General features: G+C 45.5%; 1 protein-coding gene across 3 annotated transcripts in view; it reads right to left on the bottom strand.

The window, feature by feature from the left end:
• Window positions 1-18,896, bottom strand: part of FTO (FTO alpha-ketoglutarate dependent dioxygenase) — a 373,847-nt gene that overhangs the window by 145,398 nt on the left and 209,553 nt on the right. For all 3 annotated transcript variants that reach the window (XM_059382693.1, XM_059382691.1, XM_059382694.1), the window contains one exon: window positions 13,772-13,896. In XM_059382693.1, the coding sequence (XP_059238676.1) occupies window positions 13,772-13,896 (125 nt within the window). The remainder of the gene's footprint in view (window positions 1-13,771; window positions 13,897-18,896) is intronic.

Here is an 18,896-nt window from a genome sequence, read left to right as displayed (position 1 = left end):
TCGTGCTGCTATCAGGAAGAGCGCGGGAGGACACTTCCTTGGGAAAGCCCAGGGCCACCTGGGACACAATCTCAGCATGGCACGTGGCCTCTGAATCCCCTCCGCAGGAGTCTCATTCTCTTGGTTACACAAGCCCAGGCCTGATGGTCTGGAGCCTTTGGGTGGAGAACACGCTCTGAAATACCTGGGGAGAAAGCAGCAGCTCCAGGGCAAGGCAGAGCTCTGGCGTGCCCTCCCTGAGGCTCTGCTGCTACCAGAACGGAGATGTCCGCCTGCAGCCTGACTTCTTAACACACCCTCTCCGATCTCCCTGCCACAGCCTGTTCGAGGAGCTTCTCGAAGGTTCTCAGAGGCCACTCAAAGCTCTCGCTCCAAGTGAGCCTACCACACGGAATTTCAAACGAACAACCCACAGCAGAAAGATCATTTACAGTCACTCTGCAAACAAGCTAAATGAAAGACCTGTGTTCAGTCATTAAAAATAATAATGCCAGTGCCCCGAGGGCGGCCATGGAAAGCTCAGACTTCGTGTGAGGAAAACAGGAAAAAGAGTGTGTTTATTATCCCAATAAGATAACCTGCTAATTTATTTAGTAGGCAATTTTAGACTACACGAGTTCACAGCGAAATCTCACTTTATCAGATTATGCGAACAATAACCACCACCCCTAACAGGCTCGTCGAAGCCCCGGGCCCTTCCAGGAATGGGCATAGGGGTGCAGGCGGGGGGTGGGGTGGGGTGCGGGGGGGGGCTGCTGGGAGGTTGTGCAGATGCCCGCCCCTCTGGCCTGCCGTCCCCGGGACCAAGGCCGGAGTTCATAGTTATAGAGTTATCTCTCTCCCACTTTGCAGATGATGCCTAACATCATGGACAACAGAGAAGAGGAAAGGTCTCCAGACCTGCCTCCCTACAACAAGTTTCTGTAAAGTAATGAATACAGACAGCTTGGGGACCATCCACCTGCGCGGCCTGCCTCTTCCTGCCTGCGAAGTGAAACCACCAGGGATTGGCAGAAGGTACTCGCCTGACAGGGCCGGGACAGCCTTCCTCCTCGGTGACAGCCTGGGCCTACCCTCTTCAACTTGACCCGCCATAATTCCTTCACGAGGCGGCGGCCGGGCAGCTGACAGTAGCAGCTGCAGCGCCTAAGCGAGATGGATGGAATTTTCCTAACTAGTTCCCCAAGTTACCTTTTACCTTCACGATAATTTATGAGCTGCTCTGGAGCCTTGAAGAGACAATATGCTTGCCATAAAATTAACTGTAACAGTCTTGTAGGTTATAATTAACACTGGGAGGGTAGCAGCGACTGGATGAAACACATGGCGTAATTGATGGTGAAACTGGAAATGAAGCAAGCTAACAAAATCGTTACGGTGCTCGCGGCCTTAGCAGCACCTCGGCTTTCCGAGGGTTAACTACGATCGCCTTCCAGGGCCCTGTCTTCCAGTAGGGAAGGGGCCAGAGCTGGCCAGGGGGAGGTGGGTGGGTGGAGGTTTTGCTGGCGAGGCCACAGGGCACCTGGATGGATATGGAGGCTGTCTGCAGTCTGGAAAGAGAGGCAGGCCAAACCGAGAGCCGGGCTGAGCGTCGGGCAGCGAGATTCCTGGAGTTCACAGCAAGCCCTACAAGCATGCCTCATAGACATGACTTCATTTTCTTGGTAAACAGCATCTTTTTTCCCCCTTTCTTCAGCAAAGAAAAAAAGATACGGATAAAAAGAAGAGACTCAGAACTTCCAAAATGCCCTTCAAAAGGCTGACGGTATTTATTTAGAATACAACAGAACTCGAGCATTTCAACTTGACGTGGACATGTCTTAGTGAAAAATGAAGATAAGTCCACTAAACCTAACGGTTTATTGAACTAAAAAGTACCCTGTCCAGAGGACAGTATGGAGAGAAAGCTAATCAGAAAAGTGTCAATCACTCCTACCCAGGACAGAAACGCTAAACTATTCCTTTCATGCACAGATATGGAAAGGCCTGATCGATACCCTGAAAGCAGTGCCTGTTCTAAACACACGGGTGTCACTCCAATAATTTCAATAAGTAATGTGAAGGTGATTGACCCATTTTTGGTTTTTGATTTGTTTGTTTTGTTTTCTGTCCTGAGACAAGAGGCTGGGACTCATTCTGATGTGTGATACAACAGTGTCCCCTACAGGCCGGCAGAATTGCTCCCCACCCCCTCTCCCCCATCACTGCCTCTGCTGAATGCAGAGTCCAACTTTTATCTGTAACCCAGGATATACGTTACAGCATAAATTGGTAAAATGCACTGGGGACATCGAAAGAGGGAGGAAGATGGTGACTCTCCGTGCGCAGTACGTGGCTTCCTAGACATGAACACACTGTACAGCAGGGGACGGACCCATCACAGACTAGATACAACCTCCTCGTTCACCTTCAGGGGACCCCCTCAGATCAGCCTTGACTAACCAACCAGGACTCAAAATTTCTCCACTTAAAAGATTTACAGATTCTGGGAGGCTACACTTTGACATTCTCGACGGCCCTACTCCCACTTTCTAAAAGATTGTACAACATAAAAGAGGGACATAGCTGAAAAGGTAATAACATTCCTTGAAGAGACTTCTGGCTGGGAGCTTCATAAAGCATGGGCTGGAAATTACTTCTTCAGAGAGAGCGGGGCACCCACCACTTAAAAAGTGCCCATGGGTACATACATGACCTCCTCCACATGGGGTAGGATCCTGCCTGGGCTCTGAGTCCTATGTTGTAAAGCCTTGTTGCTGTTCCTGCAGTGACTTTCCAGCCTGGGTCTGAGCTGGGCCAGGCTGGCTTCAATTCTACTCCCAACATTAGCTGTGTTGCCTCAGGCAAGTTACTCTGTGTCTCTCTGCTTCTGTTTTCTCACCTCCTGAACCACTTAAACCCTGCCACCTAAAGTCCCCAGTGCATGGGAGCTGCTATTCTTACCCCAGGGAGCACAACTGCAGACCTCAAGGAGGGAAAAGGGTGAAGCCATCAGGAGGTAAAACCTACTCCCCCTCCAGCTGCTCCCTGGGCTCTGACTCAAAGAGCCACGCCTTGTCCAGTGGGAAGGTACCTTCCAGGTCACCGGGATTGAGCTGCTTCTCTTTGAGATGAAGTTGCTGAGACCCTGAGTGTCTGTGACAGGCCCTGAGCTAATAGCCAGCTGGAGACAGGATTCAAGCTGGAGTTCAGGCCTCTCTGTCTGTCAATTCCATGTAACGGTGCTTAGCGCAGGGCCTAAGCGCAGGGCAAAATCTGTCATCCCCACACCAATTCAGTGAGGCGGAGCCCCTACCATGGGGCTGGGGTTTCACACGGAAGCATGCTCTCCAAGGATGAATATGGCCGGGTTTATTCTCGACCTTTCTATTTTGATCTAAAGCAGGGTGGGCAATTTTTTCTGAGCTCCTAGGTACTTGCTCTAGGGTGTTTTACATGGGATTTCTTCATCAGCCCTATGAAATACTATTTAGCCCCTGCGTAAGTTACAAATGAGAAAACTGAGCTCAAGAGGGGTTAAGTAACTTGCCTGTAATTACCTAGAGTTATAGACACGTATTATGCAATACAGTAGGATAAATGCTGTTCCAGAGTTTATGCTGCGATTCTGTGCAAAGTAAGTAGGAAGAGAGGGAAGAACCCAGGCAACTTCCGCAGAATCTATGCTCCCAACCCCCATGCCATGTTAAAGAAATCTGCTCTGGAAGAAAGCAACCCCCCCCCCAACTATTTATCATTAAGAAAGAAAGCAACCCTTCTCCCCCCACCCCACCCCGCATTTCCCTCTGGAAAGAAACAGCCCAGATTTTATCCTGTGACCCATAATCGCATATAGATTTCTCCGCCCATTTCTCACCCCTTCCGGGGACAAATCCCTCCCGTCCCACTGGCAGCCAGCACAATTTCACAAAGGAGCAGGCTCCCCCACAATAGCCAGGCAAATAATGACAGTCACACAAGAACACTCCAGGAGAGCAGGCCACTTTCTTTCCTTTCTTCCCACTTTCTTTGCACCCGACTGAAACGCTTTCACTGAAACGCTTTCACGGCGTTAATTATACGCTATTGCATAATACATTTTCCTCGGTCAAGTGTTACTCATCTCTATAACCTCCAGGCCTGTGATAGTGTCTGCTACCAGCTAGGCACTCGATAAATATTTGCTGAGTCAATGCATGACTGACAGCTCACTCCCCGTAACCATAACCACCACTTACGAACCGCCGGTGCGCATTCACACGCGCAATTCCCCACCACCTCACAGGTAGGCCCGGCCTCTCTCGTCAGAGACATTTGTGTGGGACTCCTGGGTGGCTCAGTAGGTTAAGCGTCTGCCTTTGGCTCAGGTCACGATCCCAGCGACCTGGGATCGAGTCCCACATTGGGCTCCTTGCTCAGCAGGAAGCCTGCTTCTCTTTCTGCCTCTGCCTGGCATTCTGTCTGCCTGTGCTCGCTCTCTCTCTCTTACAAATAAATAAATAAAATCTTAAAAAAAGAGAGAGAGATTTGTGAGTATGACCTGGCCTGAATTTGAGCCTTCCCAAAGCGAAGACCTCCAAGGGGACACCTTTCCTGAAAAGTCGCTGGGAGCCAGAACGCAGACTATCTAGGGAGAATTGAATGCTCTGCCCCTGCCCCGCCGCCCCAGCATGGCATTCCTTAGACACTGGTATTCCGCAAATAGCTCAGTCATTCCTATGACTCACCAGAACGGGCACAGCAAGTTTTACAACAATTGATCATTTTATGATGCCGATTGGGAAAGAATATGTTACATCTGGGCGCCTGGGTGGCTCAGTGGGTTAAAGCCTCTGCCTTCGGCTCAGGTCATGATCTCAGGATCCTAGAATCGAGCCCTGCATCGGGCTCTCTGCTCAGTGGGGAGCCTGCTCCCCCCTCTCTTCTCTCTGCCTGCCTCTCTGCCTACTTGTGATTTCTCTCTCTGTGTGTCAAATAAATGAATAAATAAAATCTTTAAAAAAAAAAAACAAAGAAAGAAAGAAAGCAAGAAAATGTTATATCTTTCGACTGCAGGATCCTATTTGGGTCCTACTGAGTGTTGCTGAAGAGGCGGGGCAGGGCAACGTCCGTACGCTTTTCACTTTCCAGAGTTGCGCTTAGGAGCCAAGTTCTTGGCTGTCCTCCCACTAGAACATAAGCTCCATGAGAGAAGCCCTTTCATCCATGTGGCTCCCGGCTATGTTGCCAGCACCCGGAACAGTGCTTGACAAACAGCAAGCCCTTGGGAAGTATTTGTGGAATAAATGAATGGATTCATCAATGTTTTCTCAAAAAAAGTTGAAGCAGCGCTGCTGGTGAGAAATAACCCGCCACCGACCACCATCAGAATCTGCCGGGAGCGGCGCTCACGCTGAAGGCTATGCGCTGATTTTACAAAAAGATGCGCAGAAGTCAATTGGCTTTTGTCTCCCATAAAACTGTTCAAATAATGACAGTAACAATGGTAATAACATTAACACTGGCCTCCTTAAGATAAGTTGCTGTAGCTTGGGGAAAAAAAAAAAAAAGGTAACCCTATCTCTAGACTCATTTAATCCTCGTTCTAAATTTATACAATGTTTCAATTCCTACACATTTATGAGGAGGTTTTATGGAGTTACCGGGTTTTATGGAGTAATCTGGTTCAGATACACAAAGGACATTCTTCTGCTAAGGGCAGCAGAAAGCGGAGACGGCAATTATTAAAGGAGATCGGACAGATGCGTTAGGAAGGGGAGGCAGGGATGGCAAGCAGGCTGGTGGCTTCCTGTCCCTCCCTGGAAGCTCCTTCACTTACCCCTCCCCCAGGCCCGCAAACAAACTCAGCGCGCTGCAGCGGACAGCTACAGCTACCTGACCCGGAGAAAGCCGCAGCTTCTGCCTCCCAACTCACTCGGCCTGAAGGAGCAGCAGCCCCTCTCTCTAACGAGTGACAGCAGTTGACATGGGCAGATGACTCCGTCACATGCTGTCTCAGAAGCCCCTAACATCAGCCTCGTCATCCCCTAGCCCGTCCTTGAGGCCAGTGGCTCCATTTCTTGTGACCACCGTTCCTGGGGGTGGCAAACAAATCCAGGCCCACGTGCCAGGTCACCAAGGCTTGATCACTGCACTGATACCATTAAAGGCACACGAGGATATTAGCAGGTAACCAGGAGAAAGCAGCAGCCTGGAGCAGGTAAAATTAAACTGGAAGCCACGTTTAAAAAATGTATTTATTTATGTATTTATTTCAGAGAGACAGCAAGAGGGTGCAGGGAGGAGCAGAGGGAGCAGGAGAGAGAAACTCAAGCAGACTCCACGCTGAGTGAAGAGCCCGATGCGCGATCTCATGACCCATGAGATCATGACCTGAGCTGAAACCGAGAGTAGGATGTTTAACCAACTGAGCCACCCAGGTGCCCCTGAACTCATATTTACACTCGGCATTGCCCCTCCTGGGTTAAAGGCATCCTCTTATACATAGAAATGGCTCTAGGGAGGCCTTTCCCATCCCCCCCCCCCGCCCAGTTCTAGTTCCTTTCCAGGAATGGCAAGGGACCAGGAATCACAGCCTCAGGGGTGAGACCCTGTCTTTTGGTCCTGGTCCTGGCTCAGTTCCGTGGTGTCCACTTCTGGGCTCTTCCTCAAGCACCCAAGTCAGCCTGTGCACACAGTGTTCCTCCTCGCTCATGCTGCAAACAGGGCTCAGGGTGCAGTCTTGAGACTGGGACACCGAGGAACTACAGACTAGAGATCTCTCCTCATATCTAATCTCAGGGTTTCCACCTCTGGCAAGAGGAGATGAATATGTATCCAAAAAAGCAAAGGCTGGCACCTCCAATGGTCATTCCTCTTCAAAATGAAAAAGGACCTCAAAGTACTTATGAACAGAGGAATGGGCTGCGAGGAAAGCTACTCTGTTAGCTTTCAGCCAGACACTGAATTACTCTTGAGTTCCAGGCACTGTTCTAGATGCAGGGAGCTGTGGTCAACAGACACCAGGGTTCCTGCCCACCCAGGGTGCGGCTCTAACAGAGGCATGATCTGGGCGGTGAGTTTTGCAGTCGGTGAACAGGCAAATCCCCTGCATTCACCAAGTTTACATTCTGGGAGGAGCGACAAAATGTCAGCACGGAATCAAGTACATATACAATACATGTCAGGTGATTCCTGTTTGTAAGGTCCTACCGAATTGTAAGCTTCCCTGGAGCAGACTCCAGGGCTAAGTCACCTTCCAGGTTCCTGCAGAAGAAGAATGAAAATCTACAGGCTAGCCACCGTGCTCCCATTAGCCCGCCCTGATCTCCCCGGTGTTCCACGACGCGTTATTTCAAAACTGACACTATACCATGCTCATCTTAATATTTCCCAGAGCATTTAGCACACTTATTTGTATAGAACAAGCACTCCATAAACAATCGTTCATTGCTAAGCTGGACTGGATCGACTTGTTAGTTTTAGACATCATTCGGGCCTGCCAGGAGGCAAAAGGAGAGGCCACAAATCCACAGAGAAAACCTTAGTGGATCCGCTGAAGTAACTTCCACAAATGGCTTTCCTTGCTGCATCCAGACCACAGCTCTGAAGCTGACTGGCTTTAGAAAAGGTTTTAACAGCTAGATTTTGGAGCCCTGACAAAGATGGATCTGTCCTAGAGGTAAATGAGATGGCAAAGGTTATGGTGACTATGGTCAGTGATAAGACGGTCAATGAGAAGATGGCTCTCTCGTCCAGAAAAGGGCTAACTTGGCAGGTTTTTGAGCTGACAAAGCCCAACGTGAGGAAGACAGGTATACAAAGCCATCTAGATCTGGCGAGTTCGTTTTAACTGGAACAAGTAGTTCTGAAAGCTTTTCTAAGAAACGGCCATAAACGTTTTTTAAACTGTCCTCAGCACCATTTAAAGGCTCCTTGGGCCCAAACAAAGCTGTCTGCCACGGGACCATCGAAAATCCTATTTGAGCCTAGAAGCAGAGGAGCTGTAAGTAGACAGAGTTTCCATTTAATCAGGGACATTCCTATCCAGTGGGCAATGCTGAGAGATGCTGTAACGGGGGAGACATAGAAGGGAACAAGGAATGAGGAGGGGGGTCTCCGAAAACAAATAAGAAAGGCCACCTGCAAATAAATAAAGGGCTGGGCCTACCCAGGGGAGATGGGAAATGGGCCCAGCTGTACTCTCACAACTTCATTTGGAGCTCCCTTCCCTCAAATGCGCCGCATACCCCTAACAGGCTCGTGAGCTCCTTCCCACTTAAAGGGGTAAGTGCTTACGTCAGCTATGTTTTTAAATCCCCTAATAAGAATGTAATGGCCTTGGACTGCCTGGGTGGCTCAGTTGGCTAAGCAACTGCCTTCGCCTTAGGTCATGATCCCGGAGTCCCAGGATCGAGTCCCGCATCGGGCTCCCAGCTCCATGGGGAGTCTGCTTCTCCCTCTGATCTTCTCTCCTTTCGTTCTCTCTCAAATTTAAAAAAAAAAAGAAAAAAAAGAAAAGAACCTAATGGTCTTATATAGGCACATAAAAGACGTTCAAGACATCATGTGTCATCAGGGAAATGCAAATCAAAACCACAGTAACAAGCCTAGGATATCTATAATCAAAAATACAAAGGAAAGTAAGTGTCGGTGAGGTTGTGGTGAATCTGCAAGCCTTGTGTGCGACTGCTAGAGCATAAAAGAAGGCAGCGGATGTGGAAAACAGTCCACCAAGTCCTCAAGTGACCATATGACTCAGCAATTCCACTCCCGGGTTTACACTCAGGAGACCAGAAGACTCAAAAACTTGTACACAAATGCATACAACAGTGTGATTCAGAACAGCTGAACAGGGCAAACAACCCAAATGTCCAATGGCTGGTGAATGGATAAACAGAACGTGGTCTTGTCATGCCGTGGACTATTACTTGGCAATAAAAAGGAATGGAGTACTTATATAGGCTACAACACAGGTCAGCCCTGAAAGCATTGTGTTAAATGAATGAGGCTTGACACAAAAAAGTCACAGAGTGTAGGATTCCATTTACATGGAATGTTCAGGCAAAGCCATAGAGACAGAAAGTAGCTTAGTGCTTGCAAGGGACTGTGGGAAGAAGGGGGGATCGAGAGTGGCTGTTAACAGGTCTGGGGTTTCATTCTGGGGTAATGGAAATGTTCCGGAATTGGATAACAGTGATGGCTGCATCATCTTGTGAATATACTAAAAAATCATCCTCATCACCATCACTTAATTATAATACTTTAAAATTATTTATTTTATGGTACATGAATTTTTGTATTTTATGCATTATATCTTGATGGGGGGGAAAACCCTAATGGCCTGGCTTTCATCTTTTTTTTTTTTTTTGTATTTGTTTCTTACTTAGAAAAACTTTAAAAGCGCTGTTTCCAAGTTAAAAAGCCCCGTTAGTTCTACAAGTGTTCCTCCACTACCCGTGTTAGCCCCGCCTAGCTCTCGGCTCACTCCAACTCCCCAAGGGCAGTCAAGTCAAAACCTAGGATGAAACATACATGGACTTTGGATAATGTTTAGAAGATTTTTGTTTCTATTTTAAATATAACTACCGTCTGGGCGACACCTGCATATGTAGACAGACAGTGTAGTTCAACGTAAGAGGATTTTCGGTGGTCCAACAATTCTGGTCTGCAGAGATGTCTACAGTGATCTACTTCCCCTGAGAGGCTTGGAGCCACTTGCCGCTCAGCTATGGTTAACGATGGTTCCCCGACCTTCCTTTCCACTGCCTTTCATAGCCCCTTTCTGGGAAGTGGCTGGAATCCCACCCCCAGAAGCCGGACGCATTTTCTCATGCCCAGACTCTCACGTGGTGTTCTGTGTATGGCATGTATATGAAACATACAAAAATGCTAATGAAATCAACCCACTCCTGTTTCAGAGCACAGAGTCACAGGCTGGACCCGCTGTCTCGGAGAGAGAGTACAGAGAGCTTTGTGAAGCCCGACGTCACTGGTCAGAAGCCAGGATGCTGTGTTCACGGGGAGCTGGGAGAGAGCTTTAAGTAGATTACTCTTATCCATTAACAGTAAGTGAACACGAACACGCAGCTTATGACCCGCCCACTGGCGGCAATAATTAACATCGCTATGATGGTTCTTTGAAAAAGGGATAAAGAAAGGAACAAACCTATCTACTCAATTAACATTATGTGCTTTTGTCTTCCTCATACAGACAAGAAATGGCGAAGTTGTGGTAAGAACAAAACAGCGTCTGGGAGTGACATGGATATTCAGCATCCAAACGCGCGATGTTGGGTGGCCAGGGGATGCGGTGGATCACAGTTTTTTTGTGGGGCATTTTCTCGAACACTTGATTTACCTACATTGGCTCAACCGAGCGAGCCAGCTGAAAAATAAAATATCTGATTCTCATTCTGATACGTTCAAGGCAAAGGAAGCCCATTCCTTTCCTTCGGCTGACGACGGATAATTATTCCACAACAGACATGCCCTCAAACTTCTCCGCAATCAAGGAAAAGGCACTAGGGATTTGCGGAAAATAAACCAAGGCGCCGATGTTTTGCTGTATTTTATTTAGGAAAACAACTCGGGCACGGACATGGAGCTGTACCTTTTCTTCAGTGCACTTTTCAAATGATAATTTCTTCCACTGTCACCATTAAATCTTAATCCATTCCAGCTCCTTGCATGGGTCATTGAGTCTATATGTACTGCTGTTATTTTAAAATGTTTCCCCTTGGTAGGGAGAGAGGGGGAGACAAGACGTTGAGAGCCAGATGGGCCTTCTTCACAGTTCATTTATCAGACCTAATACGCGGGGCTCCGCCCTCTTCTCTCTCCCTATTGCGGTTAAACCTCCATATAATTTGGTAATCATTTTCATTATCAGAGAGTGACCCTCGCGCCGCCTAGCCTGGGACGCCCAGTCCCAGCAGCTGCTCTTTCTCTGCCTTTTCCTACAGTAGACCCTAAGAACCTCAGGGTTTATTAGCTGCAGACTGACCTTTGGGCTGCGGAGGTCAAAAAGGGGTCAGAGCAGAGGGCTTGCCCAGTTCTTTAAAAGCTATAACAAGCTGTCCATCAGGCAGAGTGGACTGTATAAACAAAGCCAAATCTTCAGAAATTCTGTACCACTTCTGTTAACACTTACCCTGCATTCACACAGCTTCTCCTGATGTACTTTGGATCATTCAGCTCGGGGGGGAAGTGAATAGACAGCCCTAATAAGCCTATTTGGAGAGGCTTGTTTATGGGATTACCGAGCTAGGGGAAGGAAACCCACAGCATTCAGATGTGCCTCTGGAATCGCGGGGTTGTGTGACACTGTGACAAACTTGGTTACCCCGAGTCATGCAGAAGTGACACTTTCCTCAAAAAGCTAAATTACAGGGAACATATGCTTTCAGTTTAAGAGAATTCAGGGAGTCCCAAACAATGGCAAGGCTCCTGGACTGAGAGAGAGAGAGACAAATATTTTAAAACCCAGTTACAAGTTCTGCTTTAAAATATTCTCCCTAACATCATTACTACAGAGGAACTGGCCGGAGTGGGGGGAGGGTGCGGGGCGGGGGGGGGGAACCTTTATGACGACGGCCTTCTATGAAAGTCATTGCCAGCCGCGGAGTCTCCACTGACCTACATTACTTCAAGTTGTACTATTCATAACGCATTCTCCAACGTGCAATCGAAGGTAATTAGAGTCATCTGTATTTAACTTTCGGAGGAAAAAATTTCTATTATCTAATCTAACTGATCCCCTGATAGCTTTGATGAAAGTAAAATACTATAACCTATTGCTCGGCCTTTGGCGAGCGCTAATTATTTTCTGTCAAAGCACATTTTTCCTCGTGTAATTCCAAAGTCCACAATGGGCCGGTCGCGAAAACACAGGCGGCTCGGCGAGTGTGGCGGTGGATGTTTTATAACTTTCACCACTGCCCTCCTGATGGCCACTCGGGCCAGTGCCCGGTCCCAGACGGCCGGAGGACGCTTTGATGAGGCAACGAGAGGTGTATGGTAACAGTCTGTTTATACAGATCATGTGGGTGAGTCTTTTAGATAGGTCACTGGGATGGGAAACATCAAATGGGGGTGAAGAAGGGGTTGGGGGGGAGGAGGATGGTTATTTAATACTCTGAAGACACTTTTCCTTCTGAGCTCTCAAGACATGACCCTCTTGAAATTTGCTTTCAGGTGTTTAGTTTTAAGGGGGTCTGCAGACTGTCAGCTGCTAAAGCTCTTTCTTTTCTCCTCCCCTGCCACAAAGGACTTGAGAATTTGTGTTTCAGATGCTAGACTCCATCAACTTCAACACTGGCTCCAGCTCCTGATTAAATTGTTAGCAGTAAAGGGCCAGAAATGCTGAAACCAGACTCCTTTTAAACAGGCCATTTTGGGCATGTTGTCTGATGATTTGGGATACTAGGGAATTATTGTTAACAAACCAAATGCACTCAACAGAAGACATCCATCCTCAACATTTGGTCTCTGAGCTGTCTTTGGAGGGATGGCGGGGGTGGGGGCTCGAAGAGAGATTACAGGGAAATTCTTGCTTTCTTTCTCTCTTTCCTATTTAATAAGAATCACCAGGGGAAACGATATAAAAGGTTAAACACAGAGAGAAACACATCTTCGATGTCCCCACATGGATATTTCAGTATTTAATAAAATATACATACTTTAATGAATAAATATGCTGAAGTTAGAATACAAGAAAAGTTAAATTGGAGATTATTTAATTACTGTAGCTGAATCTGTCATTTACTCTGATTTGACTACACTACAAAAAAGAGGGGAAGGGGCGAGTATCGAGGTGAATTTTTAAATTATTCTTTCAATGCAAGTCTGAATTTAGAGATAAAACACATACTTGAGAAGCCACTTTCCAACACTCAGTTGGAACGCACCATTTGGACTCTTACCTGTCTCCTTTCTTGGAAATGCTCACCTTCAGCTTTGTTTGGACAAACTGATTTTCATGATAATTGTTACTAGCAAAGCCACCAATTACAAATTCTGTTGCATGGACCCACTTGAAGAAATATTAACATTCTCGACTCCCAGGCACACAGGATTTTTAAGCATCAAAAAAGACTCCAAGACAAAATTCAGCATGATCTGCCTGATTCCTCTCCCTCTTGCTGGGAGAGGGATGATAATTCAACAATTTTTACCTACCGTTTGAGGGGAAGTGGTTCTGGCCTTGCACCCATCAATTGTTTTTCAAATAAGAGCAGGATAACAGAATCTAGAGTACCCAAGCCTCAATTCTGTAAAAACCGATGATTTGTGGCAACTTTCTCTCGGTAAGAGCTCTCTAACCACAGGTAAGTCCATGGGCAAAGAAACTAGGTTGAAGCCAACATAATTCCTACTTAGCCAATTCTAAAGCTGGGGTTCATCATTCGACCACTTTCAAGCAACCTGCCTCTCACTGAGTGGTGTAAGAGCACGGTGTGAATTTCCCAGACATCTGCCCGAACTAGGCAGCAACGTTCGTCTTTAAAGTGTTGATTAAAAGCCTCCTTTAGCATCGGGTACTTCTATACTACATGCTCAGGATGCAAAATTGATGCAAAAGGTTACACTCGGGGATAAATCATATACACCTACCGATGACATCATGGTTCATTACAGTGAATGGAAGGGCCATGCACAGGAGAGCTAACGCTGGCTGATACCATCTGTAACTTGCTGACTTTTCATGGCCCCTCCAATGAGAGGAGTGAGACCCATCGTGAGGAAGGGCTCAGCTGAGTACAGCTCTTGTTTCTTTTGGGGATGACAAATCCCACGTCATCAGAGAACTAACCTGGCGTGCCACTCTCTCCTCAGGTTCTGACGTGTAGTGAGCGAGGCGAGGATGGCGGTCAAGATTTCATTCCTTTGTTCCACGGGGACCCCCTCTCTTCTAACTTCATGAAGCACAGCATTCGTCTAGAAGGAACGGTCCAAAAAAAGAACGGGAAAAATTAATAATAATAATAATAATAATAATAATAATAAAAGCCCATAAGCAAATAAGGACAGTAAATCAATGGCTTTTTTATTACAGTTCCCCTGCTAACAGATCAATACAGTAAATGGTGGTCAAAAATGGCCAGCATATATTTTGTATTTAATCAATGTACAAGGCACATAAGGTAAACTCTGAACCTCCATTGCCTTAAGTAACACATCGAGATGCTGTGTGTTCTCACTCTAATTTCCTCAGTGCACCGACGGTCTTTTTCCGGGGAACTGCCTCCCATGAACTATTATTAGAAATGATTTTCACGTACACCTCACTGTGAGTTGTTTGTTTTGCCTTTTAAAAAAGAGCAGTCTCTGACTTTCGCTCGCTCTGTTTTCTGCCACCCAGCTGAGGATTTCTGTACTGCCTCTCCTATTGGAATCATTAATTTCTATTTCCAGCCATGCCAGCAATTTTTTTTTTTTTTTTTGCTCACTCATTTTCCTTGCTTGTTGCAAATCAAGAGCTTGCAAAGAAAGAAACAATAAGAGCACAAAAATCAAATTCAGTCTCAAGGAGTCCTTCCAGCTTTAGAAATCCACGACATATTTCAAAGGATATGTACAGGGATTCTTGTGCACAGCAGACTTCCGATTTGAGAAAGAATCACTTATTCAACAGTCACGGCCATGGTCCTTATGAGAAATTAGGCTCACTGTTGAGTATAAAAACACTCCAGCTTCTACCTAGCATTGGAAAACGTCAGATGGTGCTTCTAGAAATAATGGAAGCCCTCCACAGCACACGCTGCTCACTCTAACAAGACGCGTTACATCCAAACTCAAATTTGAAAGTGTCATTTCAATTTTATCTACGACTTACTCCTGTATGCTCGTTTTACACGCGTATGTTTTAAACATGCAAATTCGTGTAACAAAAGCAAACAATTAAGAAAACAACACAGGGTATTCTATTGGCATTTGAAATGTGAGTGAGCAAATGCCTTTTAACGATAGAACTTCTTGTCACACATATTTATCTTCATACAACTGGGACAGAAATCTTGAGAATTTAGACATGTTTCTTATTTAAAGTTGGTGTGGCTTCTTTGGAGGTGTTGTACCCAAAGCAAATGCTAAAAGGAATGAACCTGTTACTTTCTTTGTACCTGTCTTTCTCTGACTGACGCCAATGGCTTCATTCACTTAAGAGCACACTCACAATTTGGTCCTCGTGTAACTTAAAACACTACTTCCTTACTCCCCTGTGGCATTTTGCAGTGTATACTGAATGCCTTCGGGGACAGCCTTCAGGAGAGGTTAGTGAAGATCTGTTGTCTGGCTGCCTCCTACCCAGACCCCATCCCTCTTTCCTGTAACAACATCAAACCTTTTCTTCGGGAAGTCTTTTATCGTATGCCGTCTTAGATAGCCTGCCAACTAAGTAAAGTGTTCTGCTCTCTCCCATGAAGGATGAGGGCCAGGCCCACCTGATTTGCTTTTCCAAGCCTTGAGACACTTAAGAAGAATGACAAAGAAAGGGGGAAAAATTGGAGGCCACGGTAAGTTTCCTTAGTTCCTACCAACCATGGTCCTTGAAGTATTCCTGGTTTCCTGAAATTTCTGAGCAGAGCTCATTCTTCTTATTTTGATACCCCTGAGTTATCCAACATCCTTTGAATCAAGTTCCATTTTGTTCGAATTCACCAGAATTCTGTTTCTGCGGCTTACAATCAAAAAACCCGAACTGCGACAGAAAGATAGGAAATACTACTTCCTTTGTTAAAGGATCCAAGATAATGTGACTAGCACTAGCCCAGAAGAGGACCCTGATCTCTGCCTCCTGGGTCCAGAATTACGTCGACCAGACCAGGCGATGTACCCAGCGGGACACTCTAAGCTTCGAGGGCAAGGACATTTTTAGGCCTCCAGGACAGAGAGGAATATTCATTTTTCTCTAGGTGCTTCTCCAGCACGAAGCCTGGGCTCCAAGTGGCTCAAGCAGGAGCTGCAAATGCAAGGACCCACCAGAGCCAGAAAGGTAACATGAATGAGTTTAGGCAAGATGACCCGATGAGAGCACGTGCTCTGTGAAAAAGGCAGTTACGGTTCAGCAACAGCCAACTCTGGTATCAGAGGTCTTGAGACCTCTGAAAAGAGGTCTCCATGGCACCAGATTCGTGCATTTTCAAAATAAACGAGAAATCTGTTTTGATTTTTTTTTTTATGTGAGATCTCCTGACTTTTACATGGTGGAAACTCGTTTTGTTAAACTTTGAAAATACCACATGGCCAAACAAGAAACACCAGTGACTGAACAAAACTCAGACAGCTGCTCACAGGTGACCTCTAACATAAAAGATGTCTAATTTCAGAAAGGTCCTAGCATCAACGGGTATTCTGAAAACAGCATTGCTCCTTGTCTGAGATACTTGACCTCAGGTACTTAAAGTTGGAAGGAACCTCAAGAAGTCTTGTCATTTATCCCTATGTCTGTAGGAACTTACTATTTTGCCAAAATAATAAGCAAAATATTTCACATAGAAGACAAAGTACACATCTACATTGACTCAAAGGACATCAAAAAAATAAACTCAATTCTCCTTCTGACTGTACTAAAATAACTTTTTAAAAAAGTCATTTCTCTCTTCTTTTGCATCATTTAAATTTTATCCAGAGGCCCTTGTTTTCCCTGGTCAGCCTCTTAGTGGGGAAGGAGAAAGGATTTACGAAAGCAAGTTTTACAATGTCGGGGATCCTGTCTGTTTACTTCATTACTGCACCCCCCGTGCTTGCCTAATGATTTTTAATAAATATTTGTCAAATCAGTAAATAAGGAAGGAACTTGAAAAACAAGTACTGCAAAAACTCAGAGCAAGAGGAAACTGTCTTTTGAGACTTTACTATCAGGTAAACTTACAGACTCATCAGCTAGGCGACAGTTACCTGCTTTAGCAAGGAGCTCTCTCCACTTGACAAAAGAATCCACTTCTAGGTCTGTTTAAATAATTCCTGCAGTGTAGACTCTCCCGAACCTCAGTCATTCTAGCACAGTCTCAAAATTCTTGCCCCGTTTGTGTATGAGGTATACAATCTGATATTTTTATTTCAAATGATCCGCCTTTTAAAGTATAAAATAAATTCACTTCAATAGAAAATAGGAAAACCAGGGGTACCTGTCCTAAATTAAAAGATAACTGCAAAAAATATCATTAAAAACAAAGCTGTATGTTGATTTCATTCTAGATAGATGTTGCTTGCTGAAGGTTCTGGAACAGAAGCCTACTGAATTGTTGTAAATGAGGCCATCAACAAGTCTTGGTGAAAGTTAAAGACATGAAGACCTCCTTGACACAAAGATGTGGACTAAAAAGGAGCTTGCAAAGGGGGGGGTCCACTTTCTCACAGTGTGGTCCCCACACTCTGCAGAGTCCTGGAGTGCCACCTAGCGTTTGCCTGGCTAACACCCACGATCCACACCCTGAGCTCTGGATGCACCACCTTACTTACAATGATTTTCTGACACCTTACAGACAAATCTCTTTTTTTCCCCAAATGTATTCTTGTGGGGAACTCAAGATATAAAACAAAACAAAACTGGAGCAGTTCCCTTTAAAGAAGCTTCAATGGAGGACCTAAAAGCTCCCTTCGTCATGGGGCATCTCTTCAAAATCCCAAGGAACTGTGAAACACAAGTTGCCAACCTCAACCCAAGAGCATTTAAAAGAGTATTCAATTTCTTTGAAGTTTATACATCACTGGTGGGAATGCAAAACACTGCCACTGTGGTAAGCACTTTGGCAGTTTCTTACAAAGTTACACATACACACTTAACATATGATCCACCAATCCCATTTCTGGGGATTTAGCTGAAGAAATGGAAGCTCATGTGCACACGGAAATCAATGCAAAAGTGTTCACAGCAGCTTTACTCAAAAGTGCCCCAAACTGGAAACAATCTCAATGCCCTACAAAGGATAAATGGATAAACTCCTTGTGGTACATCCATACAAAGGAATACTACTCAGCAGTAAAAAAGGACAGGCAAGGGACGCCTGGGTGGCTCAGTTGGTTGGGCGGCTGCCTTCGGCTCGGGTCATGATCCCGGCATCCTGGGATCAGGTCCCGCACTGGGCTCCTTGCTCGGCAGGGAGCCTGCTTCTCCCTCTGCCTCTGCCTGCCATTCTGTCTGCCTGTGCTTGCTCTCTCCCCATCTCTCTCTCTGATAAATAAAATTTTAAGAAAAAAAAGGACAGGCAACTGATAGAATGCAGCCACTTATTTGAATCTCAAAGTCATTATGCTGGATAAAAGAGCCTGGTCTCCAAAGATTAAACACTGCATGATTCCACTTACTGAACATTCTGGAAAAGGCAAATTACAGAGACAGAGAATAAATTAGTGGCTGCCAGGGGTCAAGATGGGTGAGGGTTTGTTATAAAGAGGCAACATAAAGGACTTTCTGGAATGATGAAACTGTTCTTTACCCGCACTGTGGCAGTGGTTACGTGAGTTTATACATATACATTAAAACTCTTAGGACTGTATATCCCCAAAATTCGAGTTTGATCATATAAAAATCTTACCAAATTTAATTGTTAAAACTCCTTTTCATCACATTTTTAGGACAAGAAAGAATGCAGAAAGTAAACGTCCATCTAGATACATCTAAATAAGTAGTAAAGATAGAACTATATGGAGTTTATGAAACAAAATGTTACAAAAAGAATCTTTTCAAGATATCAGAAAAGGATGGGTGAATTTAGATTGAGCATTCAGACTATACTAGTATATAGTATTTCATAAAGTATAGAGCAAAAAGAAGTCACTGCACAAAAGTTAATTTCAGAGGGTCAAAGAGCATTCTTTTGATAAGACTCCTCATATTAGTGTTGGCTCCTAAAGGGTTGACTTTGTGCAGGAAATGTTAGTAGCCCATTTTCCCATCAGTAGTAACATAGAACTGTCTTCAAACAAGTACCGAT

The sequence above is a fragment of the Mustela nigripes genome, chromosome 17, assembly GCF_022355385.1.
Source record: "Mustela nigripes isolate SB6536 chromosome 17, MUSNIG.SB6536, whole genome shotgun sequence".
NCBI lineage: Eukaryota > Metazoa > Chordata > Mammalia > Carnivora > Mustelidae > Mustela > Mustela nigripes.
The sequence above is the reverse complement of the archived record's forward strand: the minus strand, read 5'-3'. Positions and strand labels throughout refer to the sequence as shown.